This window comes from Saccopteryx bilineata, chromosome 1, assembly GCF_036850765.1.
Source record: "Saccopteryx bilineata isolate mSacBil1 chromosome 1, mSacBil1_pri_phased_curated, whole genome shotgun sequence".
NCBI lineage: Eukaryota > Metazoa > Chordata > Mammalia > Chiroptera > Emballonuridae > Saccopteryx > Saccopteryx bilineata.
Window position 1 is genome coordinate 243773288 of NC_089490.1, and position 26016 is coordinate 243799303.

Genomic DNA, 26016 nt, shown 5'->3' on the forward strand with positions numbered 1-26016 from the left:
GACAGGTGCTGGGGGGACCACAGGCAAGGATCGGAAGGCACATCATGTGGTAGTCTGAACATCTCTTCTGACAGTCCCACTGTGTTTTGTCTTATTCTGTTGGCAGGGTGGCTTCACTCAGATTAATTGCGACACAGATATCTTTATTGGTGGCGTCCCCAATTACGACGAAGTGAAGAACAAATCGGGCATCCTCAAGCCGTTCAGTGGGAGCATCCAGAAGGTACGGGCTTCGCTTTCTCATGACTGTGGTTGGACTTGGACTGCAGACAATGGAATTGAGAACTGGGATCAGTGTGACTCCTGCTGCTCCCAGAGAAAGTTTGAGAGGGCTTTAACGTTTTTAAGGTCTCATTTGTTTAAGGCTCACAGCATCCCTCTCCAACCCCATCTCAAATAACGTCCGCTCCTGAGTCTATGCCCAGCAGACATAACACACATGCAATTTGATGAAGATGAATTTTTAACAGCGAATCCACAAAAATATCCTGGGGCTGTTGAGGGAAGAAGCAGCTGGTACCAGGTTACTCCAGAAACTTCTACAAAAGGGAGGGAGGAGGTGGAGTCTAATAGCATCTCCTGGTTCTGTGCTTCTCTGCAAGGTTACCTTGCTGTTTGCTGAAGCAAGAACCAACTCGACCTCCCCCCACCCCCACAGTTTCACAGTTGTTCTTCAGTCATGTAACCGAGTTCTCAAGAGCATAGATTAAAGAGTCCCTCATAGGAGGTCCAGGGAGGAAAAAGAACGCTCAGCTAGTAGAAGTTACAGGGCACTGATCCCACTCATCTTCATTTCTTATTCCTCTGGGGGCTGATCTCTCCAGAGACTAGTGTGTTCTGTCTGCAGCAGATGTGCAGGTTGACTCCCCAACCAGATTTCCAGGACCATCAAACACTGAGAGAACAAGGATCCGAAGCAAAGCGTTTTGGGTGCCTAGATGTTAGTTAGTGTCCAAGGCTGGAATGTGGGCCATCGATACTTTTCAAACGGGAGATGGGGGAGGGCCAGGGGAGGAAGGTCCTATCTTGATTTGCTCATCAGAGCTGGGAAGGGCCCCTGGGGCTCTGTCCTTCCATGTGTCCCAGTATGGGGTCCAGACAATATTTGCTGACTCTGATGTGTTTCCCTTTGTTGCTGTACTGTGGTGACAATGACACCTCAGTTCAGTGGGACACCTCAGAGCCAGTGGGATTGGCCGTGTGTGATCCTGTGGTTGGAATTCTCGCTCAGGATGCAAGCTGAGGTGCTCGGAGGCTCCACCCGCCTCCCCACCTGGGTCAGCATGGCCCCTCACTAACACACAGCCCTTTCCTCTTCACTTCCCAGAAAGGATACCCTCCCTGCCCAGGGTCCAAATTGTTGTCTGTGCCCTGTCCTGCAGTGAATGGAACCATTCTTGGCTTCTCTCTGCTACATATGACAGTTTCACAGTCCTTCATGTGCAGTGTGAAAAGGGGGAAGTTCCAGAAAGGTCCTGGCTCCTGTCTGGCAGCTTCTGAGATCCAGAGCTGAGGAAATTTCTCCCCAGCTCTCAGACACTCCCTCAGGACTAGGCAAGCCTGTGCAGACACCGATTAATGACAAGAAGTACCATTGCTAACCGCGTGGGGCCCCCTGCAGGGTGGGGCTTCTCCTGAGAGTCTGTGTGTGTGTGTGTGTGTGGGGGGGTATTCTCTGTCCCTGAGTTCTGCTAAGCATTCCAGACATTGAAGCACCAACAGCTCAGGGGAGACGCACAGGCTGAGTCAAGGGCTAAAGACAATGGGTCTATTTATGTGGGGTCAGGAGCCTGGTAATCTATTCCTAAAATTCACCAGTGTCTCCAGAGCCCCCTTGCAGGGAAAACAGGGTGGGGCAAAGGAGCTCTCTGGCCCAGAGAGTGCACCCAGCAGGGTGATGAGAATGTGAGCCAAGTTTCACTTTTTCTTTAGTTGCAGGGAAGACCTTGTAGAGTGGATGGGAATTCAAGCATGTCGGGCCGGAGGGCGGGGGGAGCAGTGGGGCTGTCAGGAGAGCCCTGCTGATGGAGCTTAAGGAAGTCACGGGAAAACACTAGCCGGAGGAACCACGCGGTCCAGTGCGAGGCTCCTCCTGCACCGCCACCTGAGCTGGGCTCCCGCCTTGGTCCTGCTGCTTTGGATTCTTCCCTACTCAGCTTTCTGGGCAGCGTATTCAGCCCCGGCTGCCACTTAGAACCACCTGGAAAGCTTTCAAAGGTTCCTGCTGACTGATAGCACTCTCAGAGATTCTGATCCAATTGATCTGGAAGGAACCTGGGCATTAGATATTTCCTAAAAGTACCTGGGGGGTTCTAATGAGCAGCGTTTGTAGTTCCTGGGACTTCTCTCCAACCTCCCGAGTGAGCTGGCCTCCCAGAACCGGGGGCGCTTTCCTCTCTGCAGATTCCCCAAGCGCCAAACGCAGTTGTTTCAGTGCCAGCGCCCCTTAGGACAGTCAAGGCAGCAACTGTACTTGGCCTCTTCTTGTTAAAGCTCTGTCCCTGCACCTCATTTGGGGTTATGGGCTGAGGACCACGGTACAAACTGCAGAGGTGTTTTCTGAGTTCCTGAATTTCATGACGTTTTCTCTCCCCAAGATCACCCTGAACGACCGCACCATCCACGTGAAACATGACTTCACCAGGGGCGTGAACGTGGAGAATGCAGCCCACCCCTGCGTGGTGGGCCCCTGTGCGCATGGGGGCAGCTGCCGGCCCCGCAAGGAAGGCTATGAGTGTGACTGCCCCCTCGGCTTTGAGGGTCTGCACTGCCAGAAAGGTACCCGTGGGCGGCTTGGGCACGGCATCGGGTGGGCAGACTGTTGGTGGACTGAAGAGTTGGGGACACCAGGACAGCCATACTGGTTTATTTTTATCAATGATTTCAATGATACAGTAGATAGTTAATCATGTAGATTAGAAACTACTATAGCTATTTAATAATTCAAATGCTGAAATCCTTCCGAGACAGGACGTGAATCACTTCTCCACACCCCTCCCCTGGCTCCTTCCCTGAGAATCCCCTCATGGTCCAGCAACTGAAAGGTTAGCCCATGATATGGGGGTGTTTCCAAGTCCCCCTCCATCTGCGGCACTCACAGAGCCTATCCTAATAGGCTGATAAGTAGTCTGACTAAATACTTGGGCCCCTGCCTGTGAACATTATAAAGAAATCTTCCCAAATACAGAAAAATACAAATTATACTTCTCCAAATTCACATATAAGCAACCTTCTGCAGACTGCTGTTTACCATGCTGCCAAGTTTCCCCTGTGCCTCAGTTTCCTCGCTGTAAAATGGGAATAAAAGTAGCAATAGGATCTAATGCCAAGGGTATGGTGTGGGTTAAGTGAGATAATGCATATTCCTTGGAGGAATGCCTGGGAAGCACTCAACCAACACTAACCGTTATTATTATTGGGGAGAGAAATAAATTCTACTAGCAGGTGCTGTGAACTGCTCAGCTTTTAACCTGCACTACTTGTCTGAGACCACGGGCCCCCGCTGGACTAAGCTTCCCACACCCGCTCCCGGGAGGCAGTGCTGTCTAGTAGGAGCCTGCCCACATATGGCCACCACGATGGGCCACAGAGAATTTCCTGTTGAGGTGTCGGGATGGTCTCACCTGTTCAGGAATTCATAATTAAGAAAAGCAAAGTGGACAGGCCTGGAGGGCATAAGGCAGTCAGCCCAAGTGAAGGAATATGTTCTCTGTCTTTCTTATTTCTTTCCAGGGTCCTGGCTTTTATTGGAGGTAGAGCTTAGAAGGAAACTGTAAATTACAGGTATTTTGGTCTCTGGAATGATAGAGTTGTTTTGCAGCAGTCTTAGGAAATATGAAAGATGCCAATTTGCCAGGTGGAAGATTGAGAAATATTATATTTAAATGGATTTTGAAACCCACATGGCAAATTGAATGAAATGTGTTTATTAACAGAGCTCATTCTAATGATAAGCCCCCCAAGAAGAGTAATTGATCCATTGGTGAACGAGCCTGATTATAATACTAACAAGCCAACCCTTGTTTAGCTAATAGTGTGTACTTGCAGAGATTTAGTTGCAGAGTGGCCCATTCATTTAGAAAATTGGGTTTGGATTTCACACATTCGTGTTTCAATTTCTTAGGAGTCTGTCTCACCATGGGCAGTGCAAGCTTGCTCCTGCCTTGAGCACCCCTACTAATGGTCAATTTATAAAGTCCGGGCTTTAGTGAAGAGTTAGCAGCTTTGGGAATTAAAGGAGGAAGGAAAGGATAATTTGTGATCTTGTTAACCCCCATTTCCAGCTACAGAACATTAGCCACAACAGATAGAAAAAGCTCATATTCATCATTTCGTAACTGTGGTGGGCCCAGGTTCAGTGAGAAACACATCTCACCAGAATGAAGGGGCAGATCTCTTGTCCTCACAAGAGGCTTCCTGGTGAGATCCAAGGAGGAGGGACAGTGACAAGGAGGCCTGGGGTGTTTAGGCCTATCAGCTGCCCCCCCATTATATCATTGTCTCCTTGTGCTTTAAAAAGAAGATAGGCCTTCTGGCACCATGGCAGCAGTTGCCAATGCCATGGAAACCCACCGTGAGAGGCGCTGTCTGTGTCACATAACTTCCCCTTCATTTTATGAGTATTCACGGGGTTCTGGGTGCCGGTTCGTGCTGTTGAGAACAATTTTCCTGGCCCCAGCAGACACACAGCAGAACACAGACTGCTGTTATACTAGGGGAAGGCCCAACTACAATTGCTCCGTAGAGGTGCAGAAGAACATTCTCAAAGTCTGGGTGAATTCTTAGCCTGAAAGAACAAGAAGGGTTGGAAGTCATCCTGTGTGGTCAGAGAGAGCCCCATCTAATCCAGCAAGGTGATTTGTAGCCTCATGTACTTAAAGATTTGGGTTTCTCCCAGCCTGCCTAAAACCCAGGCTGTGCTTGAAGAGCATGACCCTATTCCTAGTGTTCCTCGTGGAAGTTAGGCCTGTTGTTTTACGTCGAGCAATATGGTGTAGAAGTCAACAGCAGCAGCCCCCACTCAATCCATACCAAGGGACACCTCCTCCATCATTAGTTTAGTTTGGGGCCTCTTCAGTGAGTCTGGTTTTCCCTGGACACTTGTTGGGAGGACTGGGCCCAGAACTCAGATAAGTCCTGGAGATCTATCTAGGCGCGCATACCATCATGGCGGTTTTGGGAGCCCTCTTGTCTGTGCAAGGTCAGGGCAGGAGCAAGAGAGCCAGCAACGTGGGCATGTGGCCCCCCTCTGAGCTCCTGGGGGTCCCCAGGGCACTACAGGCTCCCTGGAGCAGCTTCAGGAAATGGAGCCTCTTTGTCTCATCCTTGGGAACCCATCAAGACAGGAGGAGCCATAGGTCCTTCCAATTCCCAACCACAACTTCCGGTGCTGGCAAAAATCATGAGGCTTGACTTGGGTGGTGGCCTCACCTTCATCTGGGGACTCTCTCTCTTAAGTGCCTTCCTCTACCTCAAACATCAGCACCCCAATACCAAGGCCCCTTCTCATCTTACCAGAGGGGCATCCACGGGGCCCCTCCTCCTCAGTCCCCCATCCTTAGAGACTTTTTTCCTTTTCCTCTCTCATCCAAATTCAACCATCTTGTGTTCCAGTTCCTCACAGGTCTTCTATCCAAGTAAGTGGCTAATAAGTTAAAAATTTAAGTTCTAAAGAATATTAATGGCTGTTTTGCACACACAGAGAGACAGACACACACTTTCGCATGCACAAAATGGCAAGGATCTGTAGTCTAAGAAGTTTGCGTCAACATGGTTAAACCGCTGTCTCTTCTGCAGGACTTCTCAGGGCCTTTGCTATGCTCTGAGTGTCCAACACAAGGGTGTGGGATGCAGCTGTTTTATCTTGGGGTTCTCCCAACCAATAGAACACTGGCTACTAGGGGAAGAAATAGGACTGTGGTCCTCCCTTCCTGTCCCTTTATTACTGAGAACAGTTTGGACTTAAGACCACTTAGACCGTGTAGGACCTTGCAGGCCACTAGATGGGGGTGTTTCTCTGTAGCAGGTGAGCTGACCAGTACTCACTGCAGAGCTAAGACATGCGTTCTTCATAGATGCAAGGCCCTAAAACATGGAATCTGGTCTGGTCTACACTGACCTACCCTATAGACAATATTTAGGACATTTTATGTTATATTTAGTAGATTCACATCATATTTTTGGATTAATTCTTTTTGGTCCTAGTGTATATGAAAAGTAACTTCAGGAAGTGTCGGCCATACTTTAAAATAATTCAGCATATAGAAACACAAGTTAGTAAAATACGCATACTACCAGGAATTTCTTTTCTTGGGATGGTGTACGGCTAAACAGTGAAAAATTGTGGGGTGTTCAGCCTACATATTGGTCTTTAGGTAGCTGAGGGCTGATAATAAGTATAGAAAAAGGCTTGTGTGTCGGTTTACCCTGTGGCTGCAGAGTCTGCTTCAAGTAACAAGATTCTGAACTGACAGAGTCCTATCCCCCAGGGGCAGGTCCGCCCCAGCGGGGGTGAGTGAGCTGCCCACTGCAGAAAAGGCTCCCTCGGGCTGTCCCGTCCACCAGGATGTCATTGGCCAGAGCCCTGGTTGTTGGGAAAGTGGAGTTACAGCACCCTGAGTACTTCCTTTGTCTCAGTCCTGTGACGATGGCATGAAGAGCCAGCCAGCTCTTCATTCTGCTGGGAATTTCCAGTCCCTCAAGGGGAGAATGTGCTTTGCCTGGCTTCGAGACTGTGATTCACTGGGATATTTTTGTGTGTGTGTTATCAGATGGTACACGCTTTTTGGTATAAATGTGAGAAAGTGACAAAAACACACTTCAATTAATTCATCGGTTAGGTCTTCACCACAGAGAAAAACAATGTCAAATATAATTATGTTTTCAATATTTAAAACACAAAGGGTCTGAAAGGGCTGTAAGGTCATGTCCAAACGCCATGTCTTTGGATCAAATGAACATTTATCTATGCATACTGACTACCGTGAGTATAGTTTCACTGTTTTGTATTCAGTGGTGTCATTTCTGGAGGGTCCCCTGGTCCTTTGTTAATCACAAAATAACCAGAACTCTGGAGTCTTGCAAAGGGGGGTGGGGTGGGGTGGGGTGGGGTGGGAATTAAGCTGATATTTTCCACTCCGGAGAGAAAGAGGCAACTGGCTGGCTTATCATTCCATTTTCACATGCGGCCTAGAGCCAAGAAAAGTAATAATCACTGACAACGTAAGTAACTCTTCAGAAAGGAACGCTTTCTCGGGGTTTAAAATAAATGAGGACTGTCAGTTCAAGGTCAGGGGAATCTCCCAGCTGTCGGGCCACCTTTTATACACATCTTCTTGGACCGCTGCTCTGCCACCCTCACCCCCGCCTCCAGCTGAGACTGGGAGGCAAGATGGGCCCTCCACAGTGCTGTGGGAGGGGAGCAAGGCCGGCTCCCCGTGACCTGCAGCCTGAGTGACCGGGCCTGGACAATGACTGTGATGTTCTGACCCTCCCCCTTCTGTTTCATGCTGGCACATGGCAGAGTGTGGGAACTACTGTCTCAATAGTAAGTACAGTAAGTCCTCTGAGAGGCGGCAAAAGTGCTCCGGGCTCGTGCCAGGGCAGGCTCCGGCCAGACCGTGGGCACGGGGCAGGCCAACCGCCCGCAGAGGGTAACTGGGGTGAGCAGCGTGGGACTTGGTCGTGCCTACCAGAGTGGTGCGGGTCTTCCCTTGGAAAGAGCCAGCTGGGAGTGCACTTGAGCCCCAGGTGGACTTCCGGAGGCACTGAGCTCCCAAGCTGTGGGCTCGGCGGGCAGCCAGACGGGGCTCACACAGACCCCTTTGAGGCTCCATGAGCAGAACTGACCTGGTACAACCATGTCCTGGCTATTTCAGGGAGTCCAGGGGAGCCACAGCTATTGGCCGCAGGCCTACGTCCATGGCCAGTAACAGCGGGAACAGGCCCTGCCAGGTGCTTCTCACGCTGGGGTTGAGCCAAACCCAGCTGGGCACCGTGGTTCCATTGTGGCTCCAGGAAGGACTGCTCCATTAGCCTGGCTCCTCTGTTCTCAGCACAAGTACCCTGAAATTCAGCCCCCGGCCTTGAGAGCCTCTGGTGCCCCCTGCAGTTGCCCTGTTGTTTCTCTCCTGGTGCCCATACCTGCCCCCTTGGGCCTGCTCTGCCCCTCCGGGTCTGTTCTCTCTGCATCCTGCCTTCTCCCTGCCCCTTTCTTTCCATCCCTGGGGGCTACCCATCCACCTGGTGTCCATTCTCTTCCTGCTTCTCCTCCTTTTCTTTCTTGGCATTTTTTTTCTCCTCTTCTCACTCTCATTTGCCCCTTCCTTCCCCTGTTCCCCACTGTCTTTCCATTTTGCAAGCCACTCTTTTCTCCCCTCTCTCCTTCCCAGCCCTTCCTTCCCCTCCCCCTCCTGCCCACTTTCATGGGCAGGGAGAGAGGCCGGTGGCACGGTCCAGAGTTTAACGCTCAAGAGCCTTTGCTCTCTGGCTCTGTCCCTAACGGGCCCTCCAGGCCGGCGGGCTCTTGTCCAGGGCTGCCTTGCTTCAGAGAGCAAGTGGGCAATTTCTCAGAAATTACTTTAAGTTTTTATTTCTCTTCCTTTGCTTTTTCTGTTTTCTTCTTTTTAAATTTTGTCTGTTCATGAAAAGATTTTGGGAACATGCCATAGGTGACCTGTCAACAGAGGAACTTATACTTGGGTGCCCAGTGTTATTGGCTTTTGGGGTTTTCTGTTATCTCTCTCTATCTCTCTTATAAGTGAGAGGAAGGATGATAGAGAGACAGATTTCCGCATGTGCCCTGACCAGGATCCACCCAGCAACCCCTATCTGGGGCCAGTGCTCAAATCAACCGAGCTATTCTCAATGCCTGAGGCCGACATTCGGACTAGCCAAGCCATTGGCTGCAAGAGGGGAAAAGAAAGAGAAGGAGGAGGGAGAGAGGAGGAGAAGCAGATGGTCGCTTCTGCTGTGTGCCCAGACTGGGGATCAGAGCCAGGACATCCACATGCCAGGCCAATGCTCTATCCACTGAGCCAACTGCCCAGGGCCTATCTCTCTTTTTTAAAAAAAAGTTTAGAAGTTATGTTTAAACTCTCCTGGCTGTTCATCATGTCCAATAATTATATATGTTCTCTCCTGCATGTAGGATCCTTACTTAGTTCACTGTCTTTTTTGCACCAATCATGTATTTTTTTTGTGAAACTCCAACTCATTTTATAAGCTCTCTCGCTTTGCACATTTCTTTGAAAATGAGATTTATTCTACCTTAATTCTTTTCACTGCTATTTCTATATTTTTCTAAAGAAGAAAGAGATATGGCTGTTATCTCTCTGGCAGGAGTCTCCTAAATTTCCCCCTGTTTTTGACACCAGATGCAACAACATAACCTAATCTTGTGCTGACTCTGTAAAAGAAAGATTTCTCAGGAAAACAACGTGACAGCAAATTGAGGGGCAGGAAATACACTTCTGAAGTCCCAGAAAGTGAAAAGTGGCTGAGGACCAGAAATGAGGGGGGCTCGTCTGGTTCATGGTCGATTGCTCTCTTAGCTGTATAATCTCAGGGAGCCCCTGGGTGATTTATACACCTCATTTCCTCTTCTATAAAATAAGAATGACCAACCCTCCCTTTCTCCAAAATCCCCGCTACTTCCTGAGCTTTTGGTGAAAGTGTTGTGAAATATGACACTGGAAGGTGATTTGTAAACTCACCTCAATGGCCTCCTTTCTCCTCCTTTCTCCTCCTTGTGGTCACGGCTGAAAGGGTTCCGGGGCAGACTGGCTTCAGGTACAGAAATTCCGGTGGGCTTTGTTGGGGGTATTGTCCTCTGCCTCCCTTAGAAAACGTCTAGGGTGGCCCCTAGCTGCTCCCGACATGGTCCAAGACCCTCTTATAGGCTCACAGGAATGACCAGGGGCATGGTTCAAGTGTCAGCGTATTGCAAGCCCTTCTCAGTAGTGCTGAGGGCATTCACCGTGACAGCCAGCCCCTGGGAGGGGACAGCAGGAGGATGCCAACTCCAGGCTGTCAGGCCAGACAACTCCAAACCTGGCCAGGAGGAAGGCGCTGACACATTGTCAAACATTACGATTCCAAGAACTGGCCTTCTTTGTATTTTCTTGCTGGGGGGGTTGAGTGCTGGGATCATGAGAACCGCACGCCACGTAACCTCCATTTTCTGTCCTGTCTCAGCCATCACGGAAACCATCGAGACGCCGCAGTTTATCGGCCGCAGTTACCTGACCTATGACAATCCAGACATCCTCAAGAGGTAATGAGTTCCAGCAGGCACCTCCCTGATCTCTCTAGGGGTGGATTTCTCAGTGCCTTCCCCAGGGCTTTGCTTTACTGTCTGTGCCAGAGGATGATTCTCAAAGAAGGCCGCTTAGACGTGGCCTCGGGGGAAAACAACCACACGTCATAAATATACAAACTAGGACAAAACAAAACAAAAACAAATTAAAGTTGAAAAAGGCAGCCCTTCTGACAACCGAAACCCTCTCCCAGGAGCATGCCAGCCGCGGGTTTTCCAGTCCTAGCAACCCCAAAGCCAGGGTCACCAGCGATTCCCAGGGAGGGCAGGGGGCTGCGTGCTGTCCCTGCCCGCGCTCTGCAGCCCTGCCTGTCACGGAGGAGCCTGGTGCTCCTGCAGCTTGACAAACAGGTCCAAGTCCATGTCCTGCTTTGCACCTTCAGCAACAAAGGTCCACTGTCCGCCTCAGACTCTGTCCAGTTCAGTGAGAGGCTCTTTAGCTCTCTTCATGTGGATACAAGAACAAGGCCCAAGGAGATGCCTGGGTCACCATGGGGGCTGTTAGCCCTGGTGGCTGAGCTCCAGCCCCTCGCTGGAGTCCCAGCTCCTGGTCTGGAATAGCTGGCAGACATGACCAGGGAAAGGCTGGCCCTGGCGAGACCTCCACCAATGGACGCTTGTCTTTGGTGCTTTCATTTTGCCTCTGCTCTCTTTCTTTTCCCTCCCCTAGTTCTTTACAGTCTGCACCCCCATCATACCGCCAGCACCAACCTCCAGGAATTGCCCTTCTTCTTCAGGCTGTTTCTTAACATACTGAGGCAAAGCTTTAAGCGGAAAACACCCAGTTTTTAGATGAAGGTTGGTGGCTTTTCAAGGAACAAAAGTGGTTGAGTGACATTTTCCTGGGGCATTGAATGAACAAATGTAACTCTAATCTCACATTGTATTGATCTTGGTGGTCTTGACCTTAAGCAGAATTGATTTCCAACCAAGACAGACCCTCTTCTTTCTTCAGCTCTTTCCTCCACTGATGGAAGGGCCCCCAGTCCCCAGAAAGCAGGAACAGTGTGAGAGGGGTCCATGACTTGAGCTTCCTGGATGCTTAGAGAGTGGCACTGGTGGTTTGGTGGGAACAGAAGGCATGCGAATTGTGTGCGTGAAGCTGCAGATAAAAGTCAAGTTCAGGATCTGTTTCAGTTAGAAGCCTTTGGCTACAGGTAACAGAAAACTCAACTCAAGAATGTCTTAAATGTGAAGGGTATTTATTATTTCCTAGAACAGGCAGTCAGACTAGATCCTGGCTTGATTAATTCAGAGAATCAACTGTATTCTCAAAAACCCAAATCTTTTCAGTCTTTTTGCCTCGTTATCCTTGGCACGTTCTCCAGGGGTTGTGCCCTTCGTGGTTACAGGACAGCTGTCCCTGAGACGCTCGTAAGGCGGACATGAATCAGGGCAACATCCAGTGGAAGTGAAAAAACATTCTTTCTTGTGACTCCTTTTAAAAGGAAAAGGATCTTTCCTAGAATCTTCCTGATACATTTCCTCTATCTCATTGGGTAATAACGGGTCCCATGCCCATCCCTAAACCACTCACTGCAGGAGAAATGGAACCATCATGACTAGCTTCTACCAATCAGTGTATCCAAGGCACGTGGGGGAAGGAAGGAGACGGGGAAAAGCAGGTCTCTAGGGAAGGAGGCCAGAGCTGGGCTGCTAGGTTGCTCTGCACCTGGCCTGGGGGAGAAGTCGCCACCATGGACCCTACCCCCCCCTCCAGGCTGGAACCCTGCATGGGCCAGGCGGCCTTGGTCTCATCGTGTCTAGATCAGGCTCCAGAAAGCCTAGACAGAAGTCCCCTCCACTGTTCACTACTAAATGCATCTGCAGTTCCAGGTTAGTGGGACAAGTGACAGGAAAATAGAGGGAGACTTTTCCAACAGTGTCATAGTAGTAGCAATATTAAAATTATGTTTATTCTTCCTCTTAGTTAAGGACCTTATAGTTACTCTTCTCTATATGACAGATGAAACTCTAGTCACTTAGTGAGACTGGGAACGTATTCCCAGGAATTGATAAGAGCACAAAAGCCTGTGGTCTTATTAGCAGCCATGGCTGCAGGATTGTGGCCGTGACCTGCCTGAGCACCCTCCCTTCTCAGCTTCTTGTTCCTCTCCACTCTGCCTTTGCCACAGCACCTTTAGGACCACTACCCTAGCAAGCCCCCTTCTGGTCTGACTCACCGCCTCCTGTCCAGTCCCTCCTCTGTCCTCAGGGACAGTCCCCACCAGTGCTGGCCATCCACAGCCACGATCATGGCCCAAAGAAGCTGTCAACTTGAACTTCTTGAAAATTAAGAACCCCACTTTGTGTTGGGGAATGGAGAACACTTTCCCGAGGACCCTTCAGTGGACAGACAGGGAAGAAAGAGGACTGGGGTGTATTTCGGGCACACAGCCTGAGACCATGGAATTGACCAGAGTCTTGTTGATCTGTGACTCATGGGGCGCTCTCCCGTGGGATGACACCACACCTGGGGACAGAGACACTGCCGCAGAGTGAACAGTCCAGGCTTAGACCATGTCGTGTGGCTCGTGGTGGTGACGCCAGCTCTAATCCGGGAGTAATGTCAGAAATGCTGGCCCATCCTCACCCTCCTACCTGGCTTCCCAGGCCTGGCAGACAAAAATGCAGACGTGAATATGGATAGACAGTGGCTAATTTGGTGTAATTATTTGTGTATCTCTTCCAGGGTGTCAGGATCAAGATCAAACGTATTCATGAGGTTTAAGACGACTGCCAAAGATGGCTTGTTGATGTGGAGAGGAGACAGCCCCATGTCCAATAGTGACTTCATTTCCTTGGGCCTTCGAGATGGAGCCCTAGTGTTCAGGTAACCCCCTTCCCCACCCCCTCCCCACCCCCGCCAGCTGCCTTCAGCTTCATCTGGTAGGACCTGCCAAACAGAGTGATGCTACCTGCAGCTGCAGGCTTATTCGAGGCTCCAGGTTCCTCCTTCCAGCATCCAAATCTAGAGCAATCGTCAGCCGTCCACAGCCTGAGGGCCGGATCTGGCCCACAACCCATTTTTGTTAGTGTTTTGTTGGATGACTGCCAGACTCATTTATGCATTGTCTGTGGCAGCCTCCCAGCTACGGTGGCACACCTGAGTAGTTTCACCAGGGACTGTATGGCAAAGCCTGACATGTTAACACCTGGTTCTTGACAGAACAATGTTATGACCCCTGCTGTCCTATGTTTCTGCTGTGTGCTCCCCACTTGCAAATTGGGGAGTGGTGGAAAGCTGAGCACACAGCTCAGTGCACCCCAGCTCCCGCAGAGCTGAAGGTCTTAAGTCAGGGGACATGGCTCCGGACTCTGACCTTGCTCCCCCTTAGCCCTGCAGCCCTGGGGAGGAGAGTGCCTGCCCTCCGGTCTCCCATGGCGAAGGGGAACAAAGCACAGGTTCATATCTCCGTAGATCCACCCAGTATTTAGGGTTTTGTAAATGTTTCTTGTGTGATACTGGTAAGGAAGCCCATGGAGTTCTTAACTCTTTGAAGTGAATGCAGACTTTTCTGTCAGATTTTTCAAATGAGTAGCTACAACACAGCCAAGGGGTCACTTGACGACAACTCCCCGCCCCCCCACCCCAGTATGGAAGGGAGCTGGCTTTCCGTAGGGCAGGGACTGGCTGGTGTAATGGGAGCCACCTCTCTGGGGAGCATGACGGCCCCTCTTCACTGGAGGTTAGAAATAACACGTCTGGACCAGTGATTCTCACAGTGTGGTCCCCGGACCCACAGCATAACGCCACCTGGGAAATGCAGATTCTCAGGCCCCACCCCTGACCAGACAAACTCCAGGAGTGTGGCCAGCAATCTGTCTTCGCTCTTTCTCTGGGTGATTCCAATGCTCGCTGAGGTTTGAAACCTTGGCCCGGTCTCTAGACCGTCCGCTCCTTGGAGGCAGGAGTATCTTTGGCTTTCCCTTCTTTAATCCTCTCTCTGGTGTCTAAGTGCCCACTAAATGGCATAGAATTCACTGGAACTGAAACAAGCCAAGGCAAGGTAGCGGAACCAGAGGGCATGAAGACCTCATTCTGGGCTTCTGCGGGTTGTACGCTGGGATTCCTGACAGCCAGAGTAGGATCATGGAAGTCTTTCCAATTTGAATAAAAAGCATTTTGAGAGTAAATGTCACTTATCCAAGTTCTCACTTGCCCCTAAATAGCAGAGCGTGCTGAGTGGCATGATCCTGTGACAACTGGGGACTCCTGAGAGATATGAGTGGATGGAGGTTGGCAGTTGACCTATGGGAGCAGTTCTCACCGTCTCCGCCCCTCCCCCACCCAGGCCCCAAGGTCAAACGTCAAGTTTTTCACACCCCGGTTTTGGGCTGGCTGCCGCGAAGCCATTTTCTTGTGGTTTTCCTGTGGTTAACCTCACCAAGGCCTCAAGTACTTGATTGTGCCCAGAAAAGGGAACTGAAGCAGTAGCTCGGCGGTGGGGGGGGGCAGCTTCCCCCTTACCGCCAGCTGAAACCTACCCACTACCCCCCCAGCAGACAGGGAAACTCCATCCGCTCAGGGCCACCTTGCAGCTCCCACCAGCCTCCCACTGCCGCTGGGCAGCCCCCCACGGGCCCCCCATCTTCTCATACCCCCAGGCACCTTTCTAACAACTCCACTCCATCCGGACATTTTCTTACAGTTCCGTGTCTTTCTCAGGTTTCTGGAAATTGGCCCCACATTTTGTCTTAAGTCTGGAGCTCTGGCTGTGTTCTGTGTGGAGGACACATGGCCTAACCCCTCCTGCGCTGTGCCTGGGCCAGGGACCACAGCTGCTGTGCCGTCTTTCCTTCCTCTGAGCAGTCACTTCCCTTCATGAAACACAGACGTACGGATGCCCTGTGGCAGGCTGGGCATCGGACTCGGAGTGCAGCCCCGGGGTGTGGAAGCAGCAGCTCTGGCGGGCCAGCTGGGAGCTGGTTTCAGAGGTGGATTCAGGCCCACACCCACAGACCAATGGAGCAGGTCTCCTTGGGCACCGGAGTCTGATGAAAGACAATCTGGGACCAAACCTGGGAAATGGGGTCTGAAGTGGTCAAAGGTGTGAGCTTCAGGGTCAGACAGGCTCGGTTCCCACGGCCACGTGACCTCCTACAAGTTACCAGACCTCCCTGTGAAAGGAAAGGGTTGAATGAGTTCATTCACTTAAAGGGCTTAGTGTGGAGCCTGGCAGATCTAGCTATTCGTGATAATGATTATCAAAATTATTTTCCTTGATCAAGTGTTTTCTGTATTCTAAAAACCCCTACCTCAGATGAATAACAAGTGTGGAAGTTAGCACAATATAACTGCTTCATAAAATGTAGCCATTATTATTATTACTGTTAGAAAGACATAGGTCCCACCTTCAAGCAGCTTACATAAGTGGAGCCTAGGGAGTGAACTGGTACTGGGTAGAAAAACCATTTTTGAGGTTTTGGTGTTTGACACAGTTTCAAAACAAACGGTAAAAACCTAAGATAGAATATATTCTCAACTTTCTTGACTTTTTATCTTCATCTCAATGCTGGTCCTTATGCAAATTGAGAGCTCAAAGCCCTGCTGGCAGAGAATAAGGAAGAGCAATGAAACTCTAAAAACCTTATTTGTGGTTTTTATACAAGATTAAGAAGGGAAAGGAACCCACAGGCTCAGCGAAGAGCGTGGTGTTCTGTTTTTGTTTTGTTTCATTTTGTTTCGTCATATGTGGGGCGTAGGACCCAGTGAGCAGGTTTTGTGAAACTCACTGGACTGACAGTCTTTCCCACTAATTTTCCATGCAACCTCGATAACATTTTCCTGCAACAGAGAAAGGGACACGCTCTGACACTGGCCAGCTGTCCTGGGCTGCAGCACCAGTGTCACCCCATGGAGACAGCCACCTGGTTTCCTCAAAGCCTCACCTGGTGGCGTTCCCTAAAGGCCCACCTTGGCGCTCAGCCTCACGACCTCTCGCGCTCGCTGAGTTCAGTAGGGTAACTCCCATCGGGGTAACTGGTTCATGCTAACCAGAGTCATAAGACATCAAGAGCGACACCAGACATGCCTTCAATTTGTTCATTTTCTCACTCATTCCTGTGTGCGGGATTCCTGTCTCCTAGCCTCCCTGTCAACACCCCCGATCACCTTCTGGCTCTCTGCACAAACAGGAGCGTCATCAGGCTGCAGGATAGCCTTTGTCCAAACACAACTCACAAGGTTTCCATTCTCTGGATTCTAATCGTGTTCCAGTCGGGCATCCCCGCAGTTATGCCTGGGTCACCTCTGTTCTGAGACCTGGGTGTTCCTGACCTTGCTGGTTCCATACTTGCAGCCTGTTGGTTTACACTCAGACATGACTTCTCTCCCAGCAGAGGCCTGGCGAGTCGAACTCTCTGTGGCACCTTTCTCCTTGCTGCCGGATCCTGAGGATCTGTTGTCCACCCTGTGCGCCAGCTGCGTTGGTACTTGGGGTGGTGGGACTGTCTGACTTCAACTACATGCTACACTCTTTACATCTGTGACCTTACTTAATATTCGCCACGCTCCTTCAGGGAAGGTGTGATTACCCCCATGTCACAGATGACGAACCTTACATAGGCTCACAGAGCATCAAGCACATAGCCCAAGGTCACCAAGCTCATCCTTGGCAATGGTGGAAATCAGGGCGGGTTCATCTGAGCCCTGGGTGCCTGCTGCCTCTCACAAAAGCCACACGTGGTCATCCAGCTGGTCATCCAGCTACGTGTCCACCAGCAGCTCTCAGCTCGTCTTCATCATCACTCATTTCTTCAACAAGCCTTTGACACTAAATAATGTAACCTGCAAATTCCACCTCCAGGCTGCTTCCTACAAGGAGACACTCGATGTGGGAAAATTCATTGGAAAACAGTGGATTTTTCAGGATCTGAGTCACAGCTCTGTCTCAGAGTTTGTCCAGTCATCCAAGTTCTGTTCTTGGTTAAATGCTGATGGGCAGTATGACTCTTCCAAGCCCTCTGTTGTGAAACAAAGGACCCGCGAGCCTCCCGGGGGTGGGGGGGAGGCAGGTGCTTTCTGTTCCTGCTCTTTGCTGTGGCCACTGAGAGCACGCAGGAGCTTGGGACCCAGTCCAGGCTTCCTCCTGCCCGTTTTCTGGCCAGAGAAGGAACATGTCCTCTCAACAAGACGAGGAGAGAGCTGTCCCAGGTAGAACACATTTTCCTCCAAAAGCAGGATTACTTAGGCTTTATTATATTATCACGGGAAGTCTAGGCAGTTGGCCCAGTGCCTGGCCTGGAGTAGTCACTCACTAAATATTTGTTGAATTGAATTGAGTTAGAATAATTGAATGAGCACTGGACTAAGGGACATAGTCCTCCCTGGTAAACAACACATGCTTATCCTCTGACACCCTTAGGGTATGGGCATCTGGGAACTGAAAGAGAAACTAGAAAGCTACTGCGTGGATCAGATAGCAGAGGAAATGGGAGTGGGGAGCGAGACACCAGGTTTTAGTTGTATACATTAGCTTTGGGATTTTAGGCAAATTCCTTTCATCTCTTTGGGGCTCAGCCTACTCTTCAATGTTCTGTTTTATTTTACTTCCTAAAGTGAAAACAGATGTATTAGTTTCCAAGGGCTGCCATAACGAATTATCACAGACTGGGTGGTTTGAAACAATAGAAATTCTTTCTCGCGCATTTCGGGAGGTTCTGAGTCTGACGTGCAGGCGTCGGCGGGGTTGGGTCTTCTGGGGGCTGCTCCGTGCTCCCTCCTCGGTTCTGGCAGCTGCCAGCAGTCCTTGGCATCCCTTGGCTTGGGGCCATGTCACTCCACTCTGTCTTCATCTTCACCTGGCATTTTCCCCCATGTGTCTGTGTCCAAATGTCCTTTTCTTATGAGCACACCAGTAATATAGGATTCAGGGCTGTCCCAATCCAGTAAGACCTCATTTTAACTAATGACACCTGCAAAGACCCTATTCCCAATGAAGGTCTCAGTCCGAGTTTCCAGGTGGACATGAATCTTGGGGGTGGGGGAACAGTATTCAGCTGAGTATTAACACGTTACACGCAGAAAGCCCTTTTTGGTCCTGATGCTTCTGTACATGAACCTGAACATCATCAGCCTTGAGTGGAATAAGCCAGCCGCAGAGAGACCAGCGCTGTACGGGTGTCTAGAGTGGTCGGATTCATAAGGTAGAAAGCAGGATGGTGGTTGCTGAGGCTGAAGGGTTGTGTAAGGGGTACAGAGTTTCAGTTTTGCAAGAGAAAAAGGGTTCTGGAGATGGCTTGTACAACAGTGTGAGGCTATTCAACACTATTGAGCTATACCCATAAACATGATTATGCCATTAGGTTGTATGTTGTTATGCGTGATTTAGCCACAATTTAAAACATTTTTTTATCATTCCTGACCTAGCTTGGAAAGCTAGTGTGTAACATGGTTTTCCTTTGTGCTGAGGAAACTAGTTCTGAGTTCCATGGGCCTTCTGCAGTGAGATGCACCTGTGCCTGTCTGCCCGTGCTCATGGCGTTGTCCTGTTGTCCTGTTCTTCCCCGACACCGTTAGCTATAACCTGGGCAGTGGCGTGGCTTCCATCATGGTGAACGGCTCCTTCAACGACGGCCGGTGGCACCGGGTCAAGGCTGTGCGGTGAGTACCTACTGCAGCGTGGGACAGAGCTGGGGCCCGGCAGGGGAGGGAGGTGCCCTCCACATCCGTTTAGTCCTGTTTCCTCTTCCTGGCATCCCTTCCTCCCAATTCGGGACATTAAGGACGTTCTGCTGCCAACTCCCACCTGTGCCCTTGACTGACACTAACAGACCTGAGAGGCTGAACTCCCACATCTTCACTCAATGGTGGCTTTCTGGAGAAATAACTTTCTGATGGCTAACCTGGAAGAAGGCCTTGTTATTTAGTGAGATCTGGATCTCTCTAGTAAGATGAGATTTCAGGGCGTGTGGACTTTGAGGAATGCTTCAAATCTCATTATGTAGGTAATTGTCCACTTTTCCTTTGACATCACGTTACCTGAACCTGCAAAGCCATGTGTACCATGTCCCTATTATGTGTCACCCCTCTCACAAAAGTCACTCCCCTGACTGCTAGTTAACTCTGGGTGAATCACTCCCTTACGTTATAGTTCTGCTACCTATGTCCATATCCCTAACAATATGTATATATTGAGATACCACATAGCAGGCCTAGACTTAGCCTGGACGAAGGCCTCTCAATCCTGCCATGTTAGAAGAAGTTTGCAGAAGATGAGCTGAACAGAGACTTTTGATTTGGGTCCCCTGAGAATTTACCATACATAACCCTTTCTAGGGTGGTTGGCGCGTGAGGTCAGAAGTAAGGCTTGAGAAACATGTGGCTACCTCGCTTGGTTCCCTGCTCTGCAGACACACAGGCTGCGGTGGGACTAGCCATAGCTGGACCCCACTCTCTTGTCCACTGTGCCTGCCCGACACCCTAGGATGTGTGGGGAAATAGAGGCTGACCTGTGCCCGTCTGCTGCTCAGGCGCCTAGGAAGCCCTGAGAGAGTGATTTTGGTGACACCCCAACTCTGAGTTGTTGAAAAAAGAAAGGTCTCCCCTTAGTGAATATTTATAGGCTTGATCTAAATATATTGTAGAACATAGTTAAAATGTTCATACCCCAAACCAACTTCAAGAAATGTTAAACTGGGTGGCTTCTAAGTTCTTCATCTCTCTCTTACTCGTCTTTATAAGGGCTCACTCAGAAACATCCAAAGAAATAAAATACGTGACCATACCTGATCCCTGTCACTCTCATCCTGTGAGCACCCTGCTCTCAGTTTCCTTAAATAGAGAAAGTTGGTAGGACACTTGGACATTGTGGAAGGATTTTTAAACCCTCAAAATTGTTGTGGTCTGATGATGTGCATCAGTATACACATTGAGAGGGGTCCAGGCACTTCCTAGACATCTAAGGAAACAGATGTTGAGTAACTTGCCCAAGACTGTACAGCTGTGTGTGGGCAGAGTCAAGATCAGAATCACAGATCAAAGCTCTTACCACCCTACTCCGTGATGCAGCCCTCCCAGCCAAGGTTTCAGATGTTTTGGAGGGAATACTCCCTAATACTCCAGCAGAAGAAGTTCAGATGTCAGAGCATCGAGCTTGACACCAGGAAGACGGTTTGCAGACATGGTCCTTAGTCTTGTAATCATTGCTATCTCCCCTAGCGGGCCTTAGGTTGCAGTGAGGGCTGAACAGGGGGAAGTGAGGCCAGGAACTGGGTAGTTGGGAGGATTCAAGCAGATAGTGTGAGCCACATTCCAGAGGGACAGACAGGCCAGCTGGGATGGTACGACAGATCTAAGCAGGACCTCGTCGAGGCTATGGCAAACAGAGTTGAGTGGATAACTTAATTCTCTGCAGCAACTCCAGGGTCAGAGACAGGGCAAGCGATGCAGACATCTCCAAGGGGAGCCCTGCTTTTTGCACTGTCTTGCTCTGAGTAAACTTGGTCTTGCAGGCACTAATGCCAGCAGGAAAGAGAAAGCAAATTCTCATTTATTTAGCATTTTCAGGTTGCCAGGCACTTTACCTACTGTTACCTTAGCTAACAGTCATATTAACTTTTATGATCTTCATTGTATGAGTGAGAATGATGATACATTGATAACAGTAACAGCATACTCCTCCACCACTCTGTGCAGAGCAAGTATGTGTCAGGCACCATGCTCTGTGCTTTGCATGCACATCACTGACCTCCAGAGTAGCCTTGGGAGATGGGCATAGTTATTCCCATTTCAGATGAGCAGTTAGAGCTCCACAAGTTTGCTCGTTCATTCCTCTACCACTGTGAGCACGATATATTCCAGACACATGGGAGACATCGTTGAATAATACAAGCACCCTTGCCTTGACAGTCCTAATGGGAAGCCATAGACCATCAGGAATAAACATTATGAGAGCATTCATTATTTGATTTATTTTCAAATTTAAGATGCCATTGATTATAATGGACATAGCCTCATTTTAGAGATACAGAAAATGAAAATAAAATTCTTATAATTGATGACCTAATGTGGAAAAAAATGAATTTTTAGAATAATGCGGGGGAAAAGGCAGGTCAGACAAGGCAAGGTGTTGGGAGCATTGCCGATTGCAGCATTCTGGCATGAGATTCTAAACTAGCGTATCCAGACTGGGGAGGCAGTGTGTGGTCTCAGCGGGGGGGGGGGGGGGGGGGGGCAGAACAGGAGAAATGCCTCTAAAGCTAGTTGTTAGAAGAGTTCCTTTAAGAACTGAGGCTTGAGCAGTCAGATTTCTACCCTTTTGTCCCCCTCGCAAATAGTGGTAGAGCCAAGAACCTCTGGAAGGTGAGTGAGGGGTTAAAAGCAGGAAGACGGCCCTGGCCGGTTGGCTCAGCGGTAGAGTGTCAGCCTGGCATGTGGGGGACCCGGGTTCAATTCCTGGCCAGGGCACATAGGAGAAGCACCCATTTGCTTCTCCACCCCCCCCCCCCTTTCTCTCTGTCTCTCTCTTCCCCTCCAGCAGCCAAGGCTCCATTGGAGCAAAGATGGCCTGGGCTCTGGGGATGGCTCCTTGGCCTCTGCCCCAGGTGCTAGAGTGGCTCTGGTTGCAGCAGAGCGATGCCCCAGTGGGGCAGAGCATCACCCCCTGGTGGGCGTGCCGGGTGGATCCCGGTCGGGCGCATGCAGGAGTCTGTCTGACTGTCTCTCCCCGTTTCCAGCTTCAGGAAAAAAAAAAAAAAGCAGGAAGACTTAAGCATTTACTTGAGTTAACTTGAGGAGTTAAAGCCCACAGCCCTTTCCTACCCCATGTAGCTGGCACACCGCCCTTTCCCTACCCGTGGAAAAATAACAAAGTAGGGAAAAATAACAGTCAATTCACTGGACAAAGTAAGCTAAGAGTCTCTGGAATGGGAGACACTGGGCCTAACTAAATACTGTAATAGGCTACTGTATATTGTACAAGTGAGGATGGGACCCCTGTGGCAGGTCCTATGTTGAATATTAAGAACTCCATAATTCTTTCTCTATAGTTGGGATTCCAGGATGCTGGCAGCCAGACTCAGTAAAAGGAGTAGGAAACCTTGGTGTCCCACCAGGAAGTGACCGAGCCCGATCACAGCAGCAAACCCATCCGGACACACAGCTGTCAGCCTGCTTCTCAAGAGCTCAGCACTCTGCTCTGAGGGGGCAGGCAGAGATCACAGGGCATTGAAAACTGTTCCGAGTGTAAAAGATGAGTGTCAGGACAAGCAAACATGAAAAGCAACTTGGAAGAAACAGAGGCAATGAGTGAAAAGAACGATATAAATTTAAAAATTATTAGAAAGACAAGAGAGGTTATTAACCCAAGAAACAAGAACTTTGCAATAAAAAAGGAGCATTAAAAGACCAATAAACAACTCTTACGGGAAATAGGAAAGTGCAGCCTGGGTCGGTCCCCCACCCACCCACCCACCCACCAAGAGCTCCAGAAGCAGACATACTCTGATGAAGAGGGCTCATGGGGTTGGCTAGTCTGGGGTAGCTGCAGCGCCCTCGCCACAGATACATGCCTCCACTCCCCGGTGCTCAGAGTTACTTTCGGGTGACTCTTTGCATCCTTTAAGCACTTCTGAGCCATTCTAGTCCTGCCATTCTTTGTCCTTCTCTAGAGTAACCCTCCACCTCCAAAAACTGCTCTATCAGTTTCCCCTTGTGCTTAGGACACCGGGTCACCAGTGAGTTCTGCTCCGGTTCCCTCTCACCATCAGGATAAATTCTAGCTAAGCTCCTTATGCCCGCCACCAGCAGCTTCCAGCTTCATCTGTCTCCACTCTGTGCCCACCTCCAGCGCTCTCTGCGCCCAGTCTGCGCCAACCCCTTGTCTTTCTCTCTTCCTAGTGACTCCCTGTTGGCATTAGCTTCCTTCTTCTCTTGACCCACTCAGCCTTCAAAATGCGTCTCAGACAGAACCTCCTTGGAGAAGCTTGCCCCCAACCCTCCCTCTGCCTCCTGTGTCATTCCACAGTGCCCTGGCATTCTTCTGCCGGAGAGCGGTGACAGTTGTCATTTGTAATGTGTTTGTTTTTTGTCTTCCTCAGTAGACCTGAAACTCCTGGGGTTCATGAGTATGTTATTTGTTTTTGGGTGTTTTTTTTTTCATTTTTGCAGCTGTATCATTTAGCATAGCACCTGGTGCATAGTAGGTACGTTAATACGTTTTTACTGAAATTGAATTGAATAATTGAATGAAGTTCCAAACATGGTGGTGGCTTTTACAGGGATGGTCAATCAGGAAAGATAACTGTGGATGACTATGGGGCCAGAACAGGCAAATCGCCAGGCAGGATGAGGCAACTGAACATCAATGGAGCACTGTACGTGGGTAAGTGACCTGGGACCAAGTCTAAAGAACACTGGTGCCTTTTCATGTTACTCCTCCATTTGTTATGCAGGGGCCCCTTGGGGTCGGGCGCTGCCCGGGGTCACCCAAATGCTTGGAAATAGGAAGCTGTCCAGGTAGTTCTTTCTCCCATTTTCTGAACTTCTGACTCATGGCTGAGGGGACAGGAAGCACTTAGATGTTTTTGTGCTTTGGACTAATATGCCAGGAAAACCATGCTTTTCTTATTTATAGAACAGGAACCTGCTAAATATAGCTCCATAAATTCCCTCTGAGGAAGGAGGGTCTGTTCTCTGGCCCCTTTCGGAATTAGAATGAGTGGTATTTCTGTAAATAGCTAGGAACCTGCTAGTGCAGAAGCATATTCATGGAGAGATGTCTCTAACCAAGTATTTTCCAAATGCGAACTGAACTGAAAGCGTTCAGCATCACTGTGCTGCTTTTGGTTTAAGATGATCTCACCTCTGACTTTGTACTGCATATTATTGGCATTATACATTTCAAAATTTACCAGATCCTATTTGGTGGGAAGTGGCCAACTGGGTCAGAAATCACACAGGCGGTAGGTTTTTATAGCCACTGATTGTGTATCAGATTGAATTAAGTCACCCTGTTCCTTCAAGGGTACTTATAACTTAGATATGATATACGGAAGAGTTTGAGGGACCCACAGTCCTCTCTTGCCCTGTCGGCCAAGGGACGCCTTGGTCAGCAGACACTCAGAGGTCCTAACGGGACATCGTCGCCTGGGCTCACCGCCTCCCTCTGGCTTCCTGGCAGGTGGGATGAAGGAGATCGCCCTGCACACGAGCAGGCAGTTCCTGCGAGGCCTCGTGGGCTGCATCTCTCATTTCACCCTGTCCACTGATTACCACGTTTCCCTCGTGGAAGATGCCGCAGATGGGAAAAACATCAACACGTGTGGAGCCAAGTAACACCAGCTGGCCTTGCCCAAGGGACAGAGCCTTCTATCCTATCCTGAGAATCCCAGGGGCCCCGAGACCCTGCCGATGCCAGACACAGAGGCGCGGGACCAGGGGTGTTTCTTGTCATCAAGGAGGAAGTACACCCTGCTGAGAAACTAGGACCGAGATGGGAGTCCCCGTGTGGCCTTCCCTGCTGACACTCTGGGCCAAACCCAACAGAACCCTCTGTGTAGGAAGCACGGGACTTTGTCCACTGAATGGGTAGCAGCTGCCAGAGATCACACATCAAGGCCAATTCTAGAGCCCGTCCGTGGTCACTCAGTGACTGTGCTGTGACTCACAGTGTGCATCAAACAAAGAAAGCAAAGAGAGAGAGGCCCAGAGGGCAGCATTAAAATACTTCTCTACTTCCCTGACTCATGACACTTACTGACAGCAGAATGACTGGGTGACCTTGAACCTGGAATTTCTCACCCTGGCCCATGAATTATTAGGATTAACCCCTTCCACTCCTCACTGGCTGGTTCAATGTGCTCTGACTATTCCCTGGAAATAAGGTTGAACAGAGACTGAACGTAGAATCATAATTGTAATGCTGCCACCCTAAAGTTTACCTTTAGTGAGAAGTCCCTACGTTTTATAATGCTAATCTAAGAAAACGGGCACCCTGATTTTGTAGCTGTCCTTTTGTATGTGTCTATTTTTATAGCTGCAGATTGTCCACACAGTATAATTTTGCAAGTTTTGGGGTGGACGACCCTGAATTCTTTGCACAGTTCCTAAAAGTTTTCTCCCAAAGGAGACCTGTTGGGGCCCTTAGTGGCCAAAGTAAAGTAGGGTAGGTGACTCAGGGTGGGCATTCTTTTGGGGAGCTGACCATTTTCTTACGGTAAAAAGGAAATGACAGCTCCAGGAAGTGAATCGGAAGTTTCCAAAATAAGCAGGTTAAAAAGGGACATGTGTTACTGAGGGCCCATTTTTGTTTTAAGGGAGTGGGGTATATCTGTAGTAAACTTGAATAAAGGAGATAAAGAAGGCTAGAACTCATTCATCAGCCACTCATTCACTTGTGGAGGTGTGAGTGATCTGTGCAGAGACCTCGTCCTGAAACGAACGCTTAGACAGTTTCTGTAAGGCTGTGCTGCGGGGTTAGGAGCAGGGCTGCTTCTTTCTGAGCCATTGCTATCCCTTTGCTATTCACACACGTGATGTTGGTGACAGCTGGCTCGCTGGCAGATCCCCAAGACAGGACTCGCTCAGGGAACGGTGAGACACACGCTTGCCCCAGAGAGTAGGGAAATGCGATCCATCACGCAAGAGCCTATATTTAGTCCTAGTCATGACTCAACTCTTGTTTGTGTGGTGTCCATTCAGTGAAGACTGAGCTTTGGGCAAAGCACAGCTTTGGGCACATTAAGAATTCTATAAAATG

The 26016-nt window shown here is 49.7% G+C and overlaps 1 protein-coding gene and 1 long non-coding RNA gene across 6 annotated transcripts in view; one reads left to right on the forward strand and one right to left on the reverse strand.

Annotated features, from left to right (window-relative positions):
* The window catches only part of EGFLAM (EGF like, fibronectin type III and laminin G domains), a 156161-nt gene extending 130534 nt beyond the window's left edge, over window positions 1-25627 (forward strand). For 2 of the 5 annotated variants that reach the window (XM_066239995.1, XM_066240014.1), the window contains exons 17-24: window positions 107-223; window positions 2598-2778; window positions 7523-7546; window positions 10195-10273; window positions 13008-13148; window positions 18837-18920; window positions 23537-23640; window positions 24439-25627. In XM_066239995.1, coding sequence (XP_066096092.1) covers window positions 107-223; window positions 2598-2778; window positions 7523-7546; window positions 10195-10273; window positions 13008-13148; window positions 18837-18920; window positions 23537-23640; window positions 24439-24593 — 885 coding nt within the window. In that variant the 3' untranslated portion in view covers window positions 24594-25627. Of the gene's footprint in view, window positions 1-106; window positions 224-2597; window positions 2779-7522; window positions 7547-9766; window positions 9790-10194; window positions 10274-13007; window positions 13149-14984; window positions 15681-18836; window positions 18921-23536; window positions 23641-24438 lie in introns of those variants that run through there. The other 3 variants (XM_066240005.1, XM_066240022.1, XM_066240028.1) reach the window with 3 other exon arrangements.
* LOC136310954 (uncharacterized) lies at window positions 4573-9891 on the reverse strand. The gene is made up of 2 exons (XR_010726641.1): window positions 9714-9891; window positions 4573-4786 (listed from the first exon to the last, which is right to left on the reverse strand). It is a non-coding gene; the product is annotated as an uncharacterized lncRNA (long non-coding RNA).
* Window positions 25628-26016: the final 389 nt, after the last annotated feature.